At 46.0% G+C, this 16,275-nt stretch overlaps 2 protein-coding genes across 2 annotated transcripts in view; one reads left to right on the top strand and one right to left on the bottom strand.

The window, feature by feature from the left end:
* Nucleotides 1-16,275, top strand: part of KCNJ9 (potassium inwardly rectifying channel subfamily J member 9) — a 56,018-nt gene that overhangs the window by 1,529 nt on the left and 38,214 nt on the right. The gene's annotated exons all lie outside the window — the stretch shown is intronic.
* KCNJ10 (potassium inwardly rectifying channel subfamily J member 10) overlaps nucleotides 7,410-16,275 on the bottom strand; it is a 30,695-nt gene continuing 21,829 nt past the window's right edge. Inside the window, exon 2 of the mRNA XM_030841942.2 lies at nucleotides 7,410-10,550. Coding sequence (XP_030697802.1) covers nucleotides 9,411-10,550 — 1,140 coding nt within the window. The 3' untranslated portion in view covers nucleotides 7,410-9,410. The remainder of the gene's footprint in view (nucleotides 10,551-16,275) is intronic.

Genomic DNA, 16,275 nt, shown 5'->3' with positions numbered 1-16,275 from the left:
AAGCCCCTGCCCTTCTATGTAAATGTAGAGTCCTGTCTATTGACTGCCCTCCCATTGCTCCAAAATTCCCTTTTGGAATGACCATCCCTATATTATAGCATTTGTCAGTGATAACTTTTTTGTTTCATTTTCCTAGTTTTCTGTCAGGGCATTTTGAGTTCTTTGAGAACAGAGATTATCTTGTTTTCTGTACCTCAGTATATAACACATTACCAGACACAGGAGGCATTCTGTACAAGTTGAATTGATTTTTGAGGTTCCTCTTACCAGGATACCTCTGGAGTGGCATCTTTGGGGTGCTCCCAACTCCCAGTCCTTTCCTCTTTCAAATATCCTTTATCTATTTCAAGTTCTTCCCCCTTCACCTATCCCACTCCAACCATACTCCCATGAATTTGTCACCAAGGACTCTAACCCATTAGCTCTTTCCCTTCTGTGGGCACTTATTGAACTTACAGTCTGCAATTCAGAATTTCATAATTTATTTTAGATTGTATTCATAACCCTTTCAATGAGATTGTAGGGTTTTTGAGGTTAGGGGTTATAGCTTATCCTTAATTTTTAAAAATTACTCATAATTTATTGCAGTCTTAGGCACATGGTACATGTTCAGTAACTACTGACTTACTTGATTTTACAGATTGATCCTGCTTCCTAGGGGACGTCTTCTAAACTAGCATCTACTAGAGTAGATGACTCCATCCAGTCTGAACATGCAGCTCCCAGGACTACCCTCCATTCATCCATCATACAATTTACATTCATCCTTTGTATGAACCAAGTTAATCTCACACATTCCATATTCATATTCTGATATCTCTTTGTCTTTATCTGTACCTTGGTATAAGTATATGCCTTATGTTGATAATTACTTTTAACCATTTTTTTTGCAGTACAGTAGCCATATATACAGTGGCAGCACATCATCATTCAAATAATGATGATGATTTCTTTTTTTTAATGCTATTCTCACATTTAGAAATCAAATCTTAAAGATTCATGAAAGCTATAGTTTTTTTTTTTTAATTTACTTATTTTATTTATTTATTTATGGCTGTGTTGGGTCTTTGTTGCGCACAGGCTTTCTCTACTTGTGGCGAGCGGGGGGGCTACTCTTCATTGTGGTGTGCGGGCACCTCACTGCGGTGGCTTCTGTTGTTGCAGAGCAGGGACTCTAGGCACGAGGGCTTCAGTAGTTGTGGCTCGCGGGCTCTAGAGCGCAGGCTCAGTAGTTGTGGTGCACGGGCTTAGTTGCTCCATGGCATGTGGGATCTTCCTGGACCAGGGCTCGAACCCAGGTCCCCTGCGTTAGCAGGCGGATTCTTAACCACTGCGCCACCAGGGAAGTCCATGATGATGATTTCTAATAGCCAGCTTTGTTGAGAACTTATTTGCAGTGTGTCAGTCACTGTGCTAAATACTTAACCATGTAAGGTAGATATTCCCACCTTCACAAATGAAATCAAGGCTTATGGAGATTAAGTAATTTTCCGAAGTCACATAGTCAACTAGTGGCAGAGCTGGAACTCAAAAGCAGGTCTCTCTGGCCCAGAGTATTCTTAACTACTATGTGGCTAACCTGCAAATAAAATGTTGATGATGAATCTAATTTCCCTCTCTGCCTCCTCTCATTGATCTCTTGTTTGAATCTTTCTGATATTTTCTGTCACTGTGGTTCTATATATTTATTCTTTTCTTCTGCCAGTGATAGATAAGTGAGGGTTAGTCCCAGAAGGTAGAGAATATGGGAGGTAGATATCAGAGGATTAATTAAGTGAGGGTTCCTCTGGTTGGGTTGGTTTAGGTAGTATGACAGAAAGGCCTCAGCTAATTTGTCCCTATAGAGCCTACCTAGTAAATTGGTGAGAGGCACCAAATTTGGGCAAATAAGGAAACAGCAACTAATCAAAAGAAACGAAGCTTGGATCAAAATGAGATGTAGATAGTGTTTGTGGGACTGAAGAGGGGACGGGAGTCCAGTAAAATTAACTGGACGTGGTGTGCCAACTACTGTTACTATTTCTAGGCGAGACAGAAGTATCACGGGGTCTAAGGACGCCATATTGAGCTTTTTGCATTGGGTGTAGGGGTTCTGTTTTCTCACTTCTCCCTGAAAGGGCTGCATTTTTTCAAATGCTCAACTGCTCATTACCTCTTGAATTATTACTTACAGCCCTTCCCCATTCTCCCTTTCACTGTCTGTCTCTAGGTTTCCATTCTTTTAGAGCCCGTGGCTAGGGAAGGCACACACATGCATACCTCATCCCTAGCATCCTTAGCCAGGACCTTGGCCTTGGTCACTATGCCGTATATGCTGTCATTACCTTTTTAGATCCATTCGCCATCTCTTCTGCCCTGTTCTGTGCATCATCACGCAGTCTCCCTTGCCCTCTGGCTTCTCATTAGAACAAGCCAGTGGCAGGCACTAGCAGATCTTCGGCAGTGGCTGAGTTCCTCTACCTAAGGCCAAGGCTCCTGCTAAAGCTGTAGCCGTCTCCCTTCAGAAACTCTCACCAGGTTTCAATGATGGTCCCTTCAGCTTTAATACCGGTAAAGGCTTCCTACCGTTGCAAGTCCCTGGGTGCTTCACAAGCCCTTGTTGGTGTATTGACCCTGCCCACACCTTTGTAAATACTCCCTTCATTAAGTCCTGTCCAGTTAGCTCTTTGAGTGTACCATCTCCTTCCTGCTGGCACTGTAATTCAATCACCTTCTTTTTTCTTTTTCTACATCTTGCTTATATTTCCTGCTTTGTAATTTCTTTTGAATCTATCCCTAATTCTTTTTGGGCTCAGCATCCTGCACCTTAGTCCAGACTTCAACAACTCAATTTGATAACAGTATTGACACCTGTACTCAACTAGGATCTGTGGCAATTACCTTTCCCCTAAGGTTTTGCAAGTCTCTTAACTGGTTTAGTGTCTCATGTCTCTCAGTTCTACTGCCAGATTGTTATTCATAAACTACTATAATTAGATGCTTTCCTTTCTCAAACATCTTCAATAGCTCCCAAGCCTGTGGAAAAAAATAATAATTTAGACTGACATTTAATCCCTCCATGACCCAGCCTTTTCAACCTGTTCACCTAGAAAGCCCTCTGTTCTAGGTTTTTTCAACTTAATTTTTATTTTATATTGGGGTATAGTTGATTTACAATGTTGTGTTAGTTTCAGATGTACAGCAAAGTAGTTCAGTTATACATATACATGGATCCATTCTTTTTCAGATTCTTGTCCCATATAGGTTATTACAGAATATTGAGAGAGTTCCCTGTGCTATACAGTAGGTCCTTGTTGATTATATTCTAATATAATGGTTAGATGGTTAATCTCTTAAATATGCCTTTTGCTTTCTTACTGTGGTACTTTTGCCTGTGCTGTCCCACCTACAAAGAATCCTATTTCTCATCACTTATTTGTATACTGTTTGTCTCTCAATGCTAGGCTCAAACCTGAACTCTCTGGACTCTTCCTAAATCTTAACTAGTGGAAATGATCTCTCCCCAAAAACGTTGGTGTTTATTGTCTGTTCTATTTTTTTAAACAGTTAATTTTGTCATGCCTTATGAAATATGTTGTCTAAATCTTTTACGGTTATTTAACCAAAATACCACCTCCACTGCATACTACCTGTGTGAACTGTAGGGAAATTCCTTCCCTCTCTATTTTCTTCCTTTCCTTCCTTCTACATTTATTGAGCATCATACATGCAGGTGCTGTGCTAAGTGCCCAGCTGTACTGGTGACCCAACACTGACAGGAATCCCAGTTACAGTTACATGGCACTTAAACTCTAGTGAGTGAGGCAGACATTAGTCAAATAAATTCGCAAGTAATATAAACTTGCATCTGTGACAGGTGTAATGAAAGAGGGGTACATGATGCAATCACAGCTTTTAACAGGGTTTGGTCTGAGATGGGCATACTGAGAGTTAACTTGGGAGTTGGCAGGCAGTACAGAGAGCTCCCCAGAAGGAATAGCAGGTATAAAGCCAAAAAAAACCTGTGTGTACCTTGCTGGCGTGTGTCATGTCTTCTGTTTCTTTGTCACTTGAATGGTACATTTCATGTAATAGGAACTCAGTTGATTTTTCTTGAATCCTGTGTCAAATGTGTTCTAACCAGACCTCTTAGATTGATACCATCCCTTGCCTAGTGCCTATCCCTGGGGAATGTTTTCCACAGAGATCTCACTGTTTAGAACATGTTGTTAATGGCATATCTGGCCCTAATGTATGCTACTTGTTATTTTATCTTATTTTCTTCACAAGTTGGCAAGTTTCTTCATATGTTATGGGACTCTATATTTCACATATCTTATATATCTCTCATGTCCTATGACTCATCCCTAAAAAACAGTGTTTCCCAAATGTTGTAGATAAGTATTTACTGATGATGGTAAGAGACCCAATTTTCTCCCTCTGTCCTTTCATTTCTGGGGAACAAGAGTCAGTGACCATAGGGGTCTGTTACTTCAATTCAGGGCTGGATATTGATAGCCAGGCCTTTTTCAGGCTATTGATAGATAAGAGTAGAAGAGAAACCCACTTCTTTGAGAACTGGGCCAGGAAATGCCCAGTGATTAAATGAATAGGCATATAGAGGCTTGAGGATATATAAGGAACGACCTGCACTGTAGTGTGGCAGGGACGTTGGGTGCATGATCACTGGCTGAAAGGGACAGTGCCTGGGTTCCAAAGCAACTTGACTTTCCTGGATTAACCTGAGCCAATTTTCAGATGTCTAGGTCTTAACTTTTTTTGTAATCCTTTAAAAACTGAGTTTAAAAGGTATTTGCTACAGGACTCTGAAGTTAATGGGGGGAGGTGTGAGAAGGGAGTTGGGGGAATGCATGATAGCACCAAAGGGGAAAGGCCTGGCTGTGTGGTCAGAAGCTCTTCCAGCACAGCTCAGTTCCACCCTCCTTTCCCAAAGGTAGGTCAGTGAGTTCAGGCCTTAGTAACAGGATTAGTTTTGTTTTGTTTTGTTTTGAACTTTTTTTTTTTTTATTTTTTTTCTTTGGCTGTGTTGGATCTTCGTTGCTGCGCGAGGGCCTTCTCTAGTTGCGGCAAGCGGGGGCTGCTCTTCATAGCGGTGCGCGGGCTTCTCATTGCGGTGGCTTCTCTTGTTGCGGAGCACGGGCTCTAGGCACGCGGGCTTCAGTAGTTTTGGCACATGGGCTCAGTAGTTGTGGGTCACGGGCTCTAGAGAGCAGGCTCAGTAGTTGTGGTGCACGGGTTTAGCTGCTCCTTGGCATGTGGGATCTTCCTAGACCAGGGATCGAACCCGTGTCCCCCGCATTCGCAGGCGGATTCTCAACCACTACGCTACCAGGGAAGTCCCCAGGATTAGTTTTGATTTCTAAAAGAAGCTAGAGTGAAGAACAGATTCAGCCATTTTATTTAGTAACTTGTTCTGAACAGACAAGAATAAAATAAACCAAAATAACTCACATGTCTTTTTTCCTAGGTCCATTTGACCTGGTTTAGTCTTTAATGCAATGAATGGAAAAACCATCCCTAGATATTTCTGCTTCAGTAGAGTTGGCCATTACTGAGCCGGAGCCCAGGCTAACTTTACAGCAAAGGTAGTGTGTTATTTTACAAATAAGCTAGGTTAACTAGCAAGGGTAAAGGACCATGGTAGCAGCCTTGGGAGGGAGCAGTGTCCCTGGCTTGTAGCAATAGTATAACTGGCTTCCTTTCTCTTCTCAGGCCTCAGAGAGAAATCCCTGGATGGTCTTCTTAGCTGACAGGTTGGGGTAGGAGGTTGGGCAGGTAATGAGGTGAAGCACAGAGTAGGGATTTCAGAAGCCTCTCCCCATCCCCTAGGGCAGCTGGTACCCGCACTCCTCATTTTCATACAGAGATACAAAGCTAAAGCGCCACGCCCTCCCCCATGCTCAGATGCCAGGATTGGGACTCTTCTAGCATAGAGGGCATTCTCTTTGGGCTGCTTGCAACCATACAGAAAGCTGATCCTCTGCCTTGGGAGTATCTTGGGCCCAACAGCTCTTTAGTCCTGGCATTTAGATTCTAGAGTTGAGGCTTCCCTTTAGTGCCTCCCGCACACTGAAGTGTTCAGCTTCTTAGTTGAATAGCCATCACCTCCCGGGGCTGGAGCTGCAGTTGCCCCACCCCTGTGGAAGAAGGGGAAATACAGTGTACCTTAAGAGAGGGAAACAGGATTTTTCTTTTTAAGTGCTACAGTCACAGGACACTGCTGGGGATGGGAGCGCACAGCCTAAGTAGTAGGTTCTCCTAGATTTCCTCAGATGGAGTGTCTCCCTCCTCATGTTCCTCTTATCTCCCCTCTTCCTGGTCCTGTCAGCAGCACAGGGTTTGTCAGAAACCTCATTGGAAGCCTCTTTATTTCTGAAGAGCAGCTTCCACCCCTCCCTTTCCTGTCATCAAACCTGAAAGCCTTAGTCAGGTATCTCACTTCCATGTTGAAACCAGGATCACTGGCTGTAAGTCTGGGAATCTGGGGAGTCCTACCCCCAAACCAGAGCAAGATATCTGCCCCCATGCTAAGCTCTCTGAATACTTTCTTTCTGTACATTCAGTATATTTGGTCCTATATACATCTATATACATCTCTCTACATATATATATATATATATATATATTATCTGTTTCTCTTTCTTAGATAAACCTTTCATTTATATATCATAGCTTAATTCCCTGAGCCTCCACCTACCTCTTACCTGCTAGCCCAAGTAACACTCAAGGGTTTCATTGATTTCACCAGATCCCGCAGCACCACCCTTCCTCATCTGCATACCCTGAGTATCCTCCCCCATCAGTTGTGTTGCCTGTCCTCTGAAATCTCCTCCCTTAAGATCTGTGCCCAGTGCTCTCCTGAATTCCAAGTCCATGGTTGGTGTGGTCAGGGATCCCATTTCTCATCAGACCTGGCTGCTTCGAAAGCTTGCCTGATAGCCTGAAAGATGATTTCAGCTCAGAGGAGAGGGGGGCTGTAGTCTAAAGGACCACTTAGGGTTGAGGGAGGGGGCATTGCTCTCTGATGGGGCTTATGGGAGAATAAGCCAGGTTGTATTAAGAGGAGAGTATGATTTAAAGTGCAATTTAAAGGAAAGTGTGGAATCATGCAGGAGAATCAAAAAGGTTAAGTCAGAAAGTGTTCTCGTTTTGTTATCCAAGAATCTGAGGATTCTGGAGGCTTGGAATAGACAGCAGGGGAATGGGAAGAGAGTGTTTCCCTCAGGAGGGAAGCAGCTCTGTGCAGAAGAAACTTGATGGAAGCAGCTCTGTGCAGAAGAAACTTGATGGAGGATAACTTGCTAATGGATAAGAAGACACACACACACACACACACACACACACACACACACACACACACACACACACACACACACACACACACACACACACACACACACACACACACACACACACACACACACACACACACACACACACGTTGAAAGAAATCAAGTGAGTCTAACATTTGAATAAAGTTGAGAGCCCAGAAGCTGGCTCTTTGCCTTCTGTTCTCTGTCTCAGATTTTCAAGTTGTTCCGGTTCTTGTTTTCTTGAGAGCTAGGTAGTAATGGTGGGGTTTACAGTAAGTAGGGAATGAAGGGTCTTCATCTTCAAGATATAGTTAGTTGAGTTCAAGGAGAGATCAATATAAGAGGATCTTGTGCAGTTGTATAAATGGTGACCATGGGTCCAGCCTCCAAATTTCATGGGTTTCTCTGTGAGGCTCTGCACACAGATGCAGGTACTCATTCTGGATAAATGTGTACCTTATAACAACTGGCTGGTCCACCTTAAATAAACTGCCACTTGATTCATACAGGGACTCTGTGCCAAACCATTTGGGGTGGGGGAGAGTGTCCCTTGGTACCTAAATGAGAACAGGAAGCACTCTTGGGATTTGGAGCTTTAGAGCAAGTTCTGGTGCCCATACACCCTTCCTGACCCCATACCACAGTCCCCATCAGGGAACAAGGAGTGGCCTGAGTCTGATCTCGTAAAGTATGCCTTTTAACTTGCCTGAAACTGGCTTCATAGCAGAGGAGAGGAGAGATGAGACTGATATTCATTTTATACTGTCTCAGGAATGGCTGAGGGAGACCATGGTTATTTGATCAGGAGGTATAATTTCCTTCCCTCCCAGCACTGCCTAACAAAACAGCTGGCACTTTTCAGAAGGGCACTGGGAGGGGTAACAGTGTGAATAGTGTCTGCCAGCCACAGAGTCCTGCCTCTGCCCAAACCTTAACAAAGCACTGCCAATTCCCAGAAGCTCTATACAGCAGTCTGGAAATCGGAGAATGTACTCATCCCATTTGGTTGGTTTAACTTTCCTGGGGACTCTGTGCCCTGTGAGTCTAGTCTTAGTGGTAAGAGAGGAAGGCCCTTGCATTTTCTCCCCCTTCCTCCGAAGTTGGGTTTAGGTGAGAGTGGACTGGGCAGGAAAGAATCATAGAGAAGCCAGGGACAGTGTAATCTGGAACACCATTTCCAGACCTTTCTGTGGGGCCTGGGCGTTGGACTTTTTCCAGGGGAACATATTGGGGAAGGTCATTACTTTCATGGGACACAGGGAAACAGATCCCCCCAGGGCTGCCTGGAGGCCAGGTTCAAGGTTTTAGACAATAGCTCTGCATTAGTCACCCCACAATGAAGAGTTCAGTATTCAGGTCAGGAGCAGGTGTGGTGGCTGTGCCTGTGTGCTTTATATCTCCCGGGTCAACTTCAGTTCTCTGGGAGCAGAGGCATCTATGTGGGAACTGGGTATCCTAAGAAAGTGTCCACTTGAGAAACTAGAAAGAGGAGAACAATGGGGACCAAGGTCCCAGGTTATAGTCAGGAGTTGCCAACAGAAATTAACTACACCATGAAAAACCCTGGCTTCTTTCAACAGGTTTTGGTAGAGACTTCAGAATAAAATGATTCTGGACTCCTATATTTCTGAGGGCACAAACCCCAAAGGGACCATCAGAGAGAGAGTCTAGCCTTAGGGAACTTGCTAAGTGGAAAGATAGGGAGGGGACTCCAGCCTCAAAGCACCAAACTTTCTGGTGGTGGTGGTGAGAGGTGGCGGGGTGGGGGGAGCCTATCCATCCAACTGCATGGTCCTCCTAATGTGAGTCTCCAGGCATGGCTGAGGCCTTCTAAGCCACTTCAGCCTAATCTTCCCTCTCCTTCCCCCATCCTGGCTTAAGGGACGTGTGCATCTTGGGGTGGAAGTGCGGTGAGGTGAAGGGAACAACGGGAGGAAGTCCAGTTGGCCTAGACTACTACAGGCCAACTGGGTTAAAGAAGAGGGAGCGGAGAAGGGTGCTTCTGGGGCTGTCCAGTAAGCCTGGGTAATATCCCTCACCCAGGATGCCAAAAGAGGAAAAGAGACCAGAAGTACGGGGAGGTGGGGAACCAAGCCATCAGACATTGCTGATGCGCACACTAATGGCACTGCCCTCCTTCTCATCCTGCTCCCTTAATGACTCCTCCAACTTGAGCTTTTCAGGGTCTCTGTAGCGTACACTGGTGTCGCGGAGGCCACTCGGAGAGGCTACTTTCACAACTTGGTCAAAAAGGCTAAAGTCTGCTATGTATTTGCCACTGGCTGACAGCGAGATGGCGGGTGTGAACTCGTAGCCCCAAAGGATCTCCTCCGGCAGATAGGAAGTGCGCACCTGGCAGGTGGCGCTGGTGGATTCCACTGTCCCACTTAGGATCAGCACCAGCTCGAAGTCACCCTCCCCACTGCGGAGGGGCAGGTCTTTCAAGGGACTGGTCTCATCCACCACGTGGTAGAAGGTAAGGGGCAGGATGAGGAAGGGGCTGTCAGAAGCCGTGTCCACTTGGAAAGTCACATTGACCTGGTTGAGCCGGATGTTCTCACCCTCCTTTGTCTGGTGGGTCTGAAGCAGCTTGCCTGTCACCTGGCAGCCAATGAGGAGGCTCTTACGCATGTTGGCGACTCGGATCATAAGACAGGGCTTTCCATTGTGTGCAGCTACAACCGCATGCTGGCTGAAACGGATGGTCTCCGCCCGCTTCTTGGGCCGGGCAATCTTTGCCAGGAAGGTACCCGTGATGAAGATTTCCAGGATGGTGGTGAGCACCAGCTGGGCAATAAGAAGCACGATGGCCAGTGGGCACTCCTCACTGATGTAGCGGAAGCCATAGCCAATGGTGGTCTGGGACTCAAGGGAGAAGAGGAAGGCCCCGGTGAGCGTGTGCACCTGTACCACACAGGGGGTATGGTTGGCTGGGGGTCCCAGCTCCAGCAGGTCCCCATGGGCTACAGCTACCAGATACCACACCACACCAAAGAGGAACCAGGTGCCTGCAAAGGTTGCAGAGAAAAGCAGAAGCTTGTAGCGCCACTGCATGTCAATGAAGGTTGTCCACAGGTCCTTGAGGTAGAGGAAGCGCTTGTCAGCAATGTGCTCCATTCTCACATTGCTGCGGCCATCTTTTGTCAGGACTCTCCTCCGTCGTATCCCTGGGCCCATTAGGGGCCGGCTTTCTGTCTGAGTGGTTTGGCTGTAATACACCTTGGCAACCGACGTCATCTGCAGAGAGCAAGACAGCATAATGAGCGGTATTGCAAAAATCCAGCAACTCCCAGCCACCACCCAATGGGAAGGGAGAAGAAACATTCATTTTAGTGCCACTGATTTGTCCTCTTATTAGCAAATGTTTACTGAGCACTTGCTATATGCCAGGCACTGTAGTGCAAGATGCTGGAAGGTCAAAGATGAATCTGACGGCATCCTTGCTCGCCAAGAACTCACAGCATAGTGAGAAAGATTCATGTTCAGTAAGCAAACAATTGCAGTACAGTCTGACATTTGTAATTCTTAGGAGAAGCAGAGAAGAAAGAGTAATAAGCTCACAGTTCCTTGAAGGTGGGAGTGAGACTAATGGTCTACTGGTCTCCATTCACCACAAAACCAGTTCCGTGAAGATCTCTAATTCTGAAATAGGATCCCTCCCCACCCTCAAGAATGGCAGCAGCAAGAAAGACTATCCTGTTGAACTCCTTCCAAGCCAGTCCCCCTTAACACACACATGCCCTTAATTTCTCCATTCTCTCCCCTACCTCCACGTCAGTACTCACTGGTGATACAAAGATATTCGCCTGGCTCAGAAGATAGCAGAAACTACCCATTCTTCTGCCCCTTAAGACGTTCTCTAAGCACCCTGCCCATTTCGCTATTAGTATTATCATTGTCATTATCATTATTATTGTCATCATCTATTTGCATCATCTGGGGAAATTAGGTCCGGGTTAGGGTCTGGGGTGGTGTTGGGAAGAGCACAGACAGAACTGAGCAAAAATAAACAAGTGAGGGTGGGGGCTTCCCTGGTGGCGCAGTGGTTAAGAATCTGCCAATGCAGGGGACACGGGTTCGAGCCCTGGTCCAGGAAGATCCCACGTGCCGCAGAGCAACTAAGCCCATGTGCCACAACTACTGAGCCTGCGCTCTGGAGCCCGCGAGCCACAACTACTGAAGCCCGCGTGCCTAGAGCCCGTGCTCAGCAGCAAGAGAAGCCACTGCAATGAGAAGCCCGCGCACCACAGTGAAGAGTAGTCCCTGCTCTCCGCAACTAGAGAAAGCCCATGCGCAGCAATGAAGACCCAATGCAGCCAAAAATAAATAAATAAATTTATTAAATAAATAAATAAACAAGCGATGGTGGAGGAAAAACATCAAACTGAAGCCTCTTGGCAGCACAGGAACATTTTCCCAAGGACTGGGAGAAATGCCAGGTTGTAGGTGGCAAAATTGTCTTGACTGAGTGAAGTAGAAGAGTTAGGAGTGTATGTTAGTTTGTGGCTATGTCTGCACAAGTTCAAATTCAGGATTGCTATTTACTCTGATAGTAGAAAGTGGGACAAGGCTCTGAAATAGGAGACAACTCACTTAATACAAAGTGCCTGGCACCCCTGCCCAAGGAATAACTTGTACTTTTCCATCAGAGAAAGAATTGCAATCACTTGAGCCCTTGGACTCTGGATCTGATGGCCAGACCTTCTGGGAAGGAGCAGGTGACCTCTGGGGAATTTTAGTTCTTCTTGGAGAACACAGAGTGGCTCATCACGTTCTCCATTCCGAAAAGTCTATACCACTGCATTTTATCATTCTCCTTCACCCTGCCCTTATTCTGTATTCCCATGGCCTTACCCCTGGGAAACTCTAAATTATTTGGGTCCATTCATATATCCACCCAAGCAGACACTAAATTGGAAACCACCAACAGACGAGAATCCCAGAATATTCAGAGGCAACCTGGAGCCCATTTTACACCACGCACTTGGAACTTCCATACACATGAGACTTCTTGGCCAGAACTGGATGCCATCCACTTCCCAATATCCTTGGCTACTTTCAAGCAAGAGGGAGGCTTTGTAATTCTGAAGTTTGAAGAATTCTTATTTAGAGCCCAAGTGAAGCCCCATTCAGTACTCAATAGTAGTAATATTAATAAAAGAAACAACCACCACAAAGCTTGCATCTATGTACCATTCAAAGTTTACACATTAGCATGCCTTCTCCTTTGACCCTCAAACTCGCGAAAAGATGTGAAACCTCTACAGGAGATTTTGAGGAACAGGGGAATCTAAAACAGATTCTAGAGAACAAAGGAAGTGCTGGAAAGTTGTGGATAAGTGAGCATAATTTTAATTTTCAAAAAGAAAAATGAAGTACATTTCACAAACTACAGACAAACAGATAAGGTATCAACCACAGGCAAGATTCTAGAATGGAACATTAAGAAAGTGAATTCTTGGGCAGAGTGGGGGAAAGGTAGTTATCAGTAGGATCCAGTCTGGGGTCACTAAGAACAAGTAACATCACATCACGCTAACTTAATTTCCTTTTATGACAAGGTTACTAAATTGGCAGATCAGAGAAATGCAACAGAGAAAGTGCATCTAAGCAAGATTTTGACAAGATCTCAAGTTAGGTCCTTGGGGATACGACAGAGAAAAATGAACAGAATGCTTCTCTAATTAGGTGACTTAAAAAATCAGGGCTTCCCTGGTGGCGCAGTGGTTGAGAGTCCGCCTGCCGATGCAGGGGACACGGGTTCGTGCCCCGGTCCAGGAGAATCCCACATTCCGTGGAGCGGCTGGGCCCGTGAGCCATGGCCGCTGAGCCTGCGCGTCCGGAGCCTGTGCTCCACAACGGGAGAGGCCGCAACGGTGAGAGGCCCGCGTACCGCAAAAAAAATAAATAAATAAAAATAAAAAATCACTGTTGCTGGTGAGCGGATCATGATAGCCTGGAATCAGTTTTCTAGCAATGTACCACAGAGCATTATCTTTGGCCTTGCCCTAGTCGATGGTCTTAACACTAATTTTATTCAAAAATATGGAACACATGGCCATCAGTTATGCAGATGACACAGAGCTGGGACGGACTGCAAATGAAAGGTCTGAGGCAGAATTAGGATCCAAAAGGAGCAGAGGAGTGGGCCAAATCGAGCAAAAAGGATAAATGTTTGATTACATTTGGGTCCAAAAATTACCTGAGCAAGTTCTGCGTTGGAAAGATGTGATCTCGTAAGCAGAACCATGAAAATGAAATTAGGCATTTTAACAGAAAGTAATCCAGTGTGAGTTATCTACATGTTTTGGTTGCCAAAAAAAGCAATGCAATCTTAAGCTGCTTTAGTTGAATTAAAGTATCTAGAATAAAATAAGGATTCAGTTGATTCTGCTCTGTTGATCCCACATCTGCAGTATTGAGTCTCAAGGAGCAATCAGGACATGAAAGGATTCAGAACCAAATCATATGAGACGTGTTTGAAGGAAACGGGGAACTTTACTTGGGAGGAGAGACGATCTGAGGGATATGAAGGCTATGTGAGAATATTTGGTTTGAAGGGCTGCCATGTGAACAAAGGTTTGGATTTGTTCTTTGAGCTCCAAGGGGAACAACCAGGACCAGTGAGCTCAAACCACTGAAAAAAGATTCCAGACTGATATGAAGAACATTGTAACAAATGTAGAAAGAGCATCTCAAAAGGTAGAGAGTACCCTGTCCCCAGTGGTGTTCAAGGACAGGTTGGACGAGCGCTTTGCAGAGATTCTAGAGAGGAGATTAAAGTTTTGGGTGGGAAGGTTAAAGATTGTTTTTAAGTTTCCAACTACATTCATAGAGGATCAAGATGCCTGCCTCCTCCCCATCTCTACCCCGCCCCTTCTACCATGACATCCAGAGATCCCACATCAAAGCCCTAGCTTTGTTTGTGCCGAAGAGAGACTCTATATCTGGGGAAATGGAAGCTCTTGGGGCCCAAGGAAAGTCTTGCTTATCGTTCCCAAGATAATAGTCTATGATTATATATCATTTTACAGTTTATGAAACATGTAATTTGACCCCCACACCATGAGGTAAGTAGGAAAGGCATCATTAGAAACTAAGGTTCAGAGAGATTTGCTCCAAGTAGTTTTGGAACCAGAACCCAGGTCTTCTGGCTTCTGATCCAGAACTTTTAAATTGTAGCAACTGCTTCTGTGCATCCCAGGTTCATTCTCACAGTCTCTTGTTTTCAGGAGGTGCCTCTGTGGTCCCCTGTATAGAGGATCACAGCTGAGACAGAGAAGACAGAGCCCGGAGCTTCCAGAGCCCAGCGTTAAGGCTACAGATTCGGGGCACTGGAGATTTTGGTACTGGCTAGACCTCTTTGTTGCGATTGCCACCTCCAGCTGTGTGCCTGCTGTTGCCAGCCTTTGTATCTGCCTCCTCCGGCTATTATCTGCTGCACCTCCCAGAGCCAGGCAGCTTTGTTCTCCCCGGTAGTGAGAGTCAGCAGCAGATAAACAATCAGCCACACTCCACCCCCCCGGGCCCCTGGGAAGGGAGCAGGCCCGAGTTCTGGAAATGGTTTGTTGCTGCCCCACCTGAAACACACAAACTCTCTCCTCTAGAGGGTGCTGTTTCCCCCAAAACAGTCCCAGCCAGATACCAGGGACAGGAGCTGAAGAATTCTGAAAACAAAAGCAGCCTCTGAGTGGTCAGAAGAGAAACAGACACAATCACCTTCTTTCTCCTCTAAAAATTAAACTAACGAGTCCCTAAAACAAATGCCAGACACACCTACAGTGATGTCCAGCAGGTTCCCTCAGCAAATACCTCTCCCTCCTTCTGCTTCCTGCCTGCAGACTGACCTAGAGCTTTCTTTACCTGAGTCATTTGTTCTCCAGAATGAATGGATTTATCAGAGCCCTTCTTGAGGACAGGACTGCTCTGCAGTACAGACACTCCTCTTGTGAGTAAAACTGATCCCCGGCTCCCCACTGCTCTGAGCATGGCACTCAAGGCCCTTCATGATTTGGTCTCTGCCTCCTTCTCGGCTTTGGTCTTGCCACTCTTCCACACGTATCGTAGACTCCAGCTCCACAAAGCACCTCGCTGTTCATCCCTTCTACCTTTGGACCCGCTTTTGCACTGGACCCGCTCCGTGCCCACCTGATGACCTCCAGCTTATCTTTCAAAACTCACTCAAGTGTTAGTTGCCCCTTTGGAAGCCTCCCTGACCCTCGAAGAAACAGCTCATCTCCTCTACCTCCCCGCCCCCAGCATGGGTTTACTAAGCATGGTTTGTACACATTCCTATTTTCAAACATCGTCGTGCTTTGCAATGGTTTGTTTACCACTGTTTGCCATCTGTGAGTTCTCAATTTAAGCCCACAGACTGTGAACGTCACCTGTTTCCCCAGTACCAAGTGCAGTTTGTTAAGAAAGTCTGAGTAAAGGGATGACTGGAAGCCTGATTTAGAGAGACAGAGGCCTGAGTCAGAGCTGCAGCCTTGGTCTGCCTCACGGACTCTGCTCATGTGCAAATGTTTGCGATTTCTTTTTTCTGAAGGTGGGAGAGAGCAAGCCCCAAGGCACTGGTCCCAGCTCCCTCTGGGTTCGCTGTCCCCTTTGCTGGAAGATGAAGGAGGAAAACAAGCCTTGCTTGGGAATAGCTGTGGGCATAGGGGCAAACTCTGTCAAATTGAGTGACCAGAAAGGATGCTTCAGCCCCTCCGCGGGGCAGTGGTGGAGGGGGCAGGTTAGAGCTGTGCACCTTCTCCTGAAACCTGTCAGGCTGGGGTAGGGAGGGGTGGTGGGCAGGGAAGCAGCCCTGAGCAGAGAGCTTTATCTGTTCTCTCTGTGGCAAGAGCAACCTGAATGAAGAAGCTTTGGAGCACGAATCCTAAATGCATCCACCTCCACGTGTGAATGAACCCTTTCTTCTCTACCCCTGCCTCTCTTTCGTTTCCTAAATAGTTAACAG

The sequence above is a fragment of the Globicephala melas genome, chromosome 1 (assembly GCF_963455315.2).
Source record: "Globicephala melas chromosome 1, mGloMel1.2, whole genome shotgun sequence".
NCBI classification, from domain to species: Eukaryota; Metazoa; Chordata; class Mammalia; order Artiodactyla; family Delphinidae; genus Globicephala; species Globicephala melas.
The sequence above is the reverse complement of the archived record's forward strand: the minus strand, read 5'-3'. Positions and strand labels throughout refer to the sequence as shown.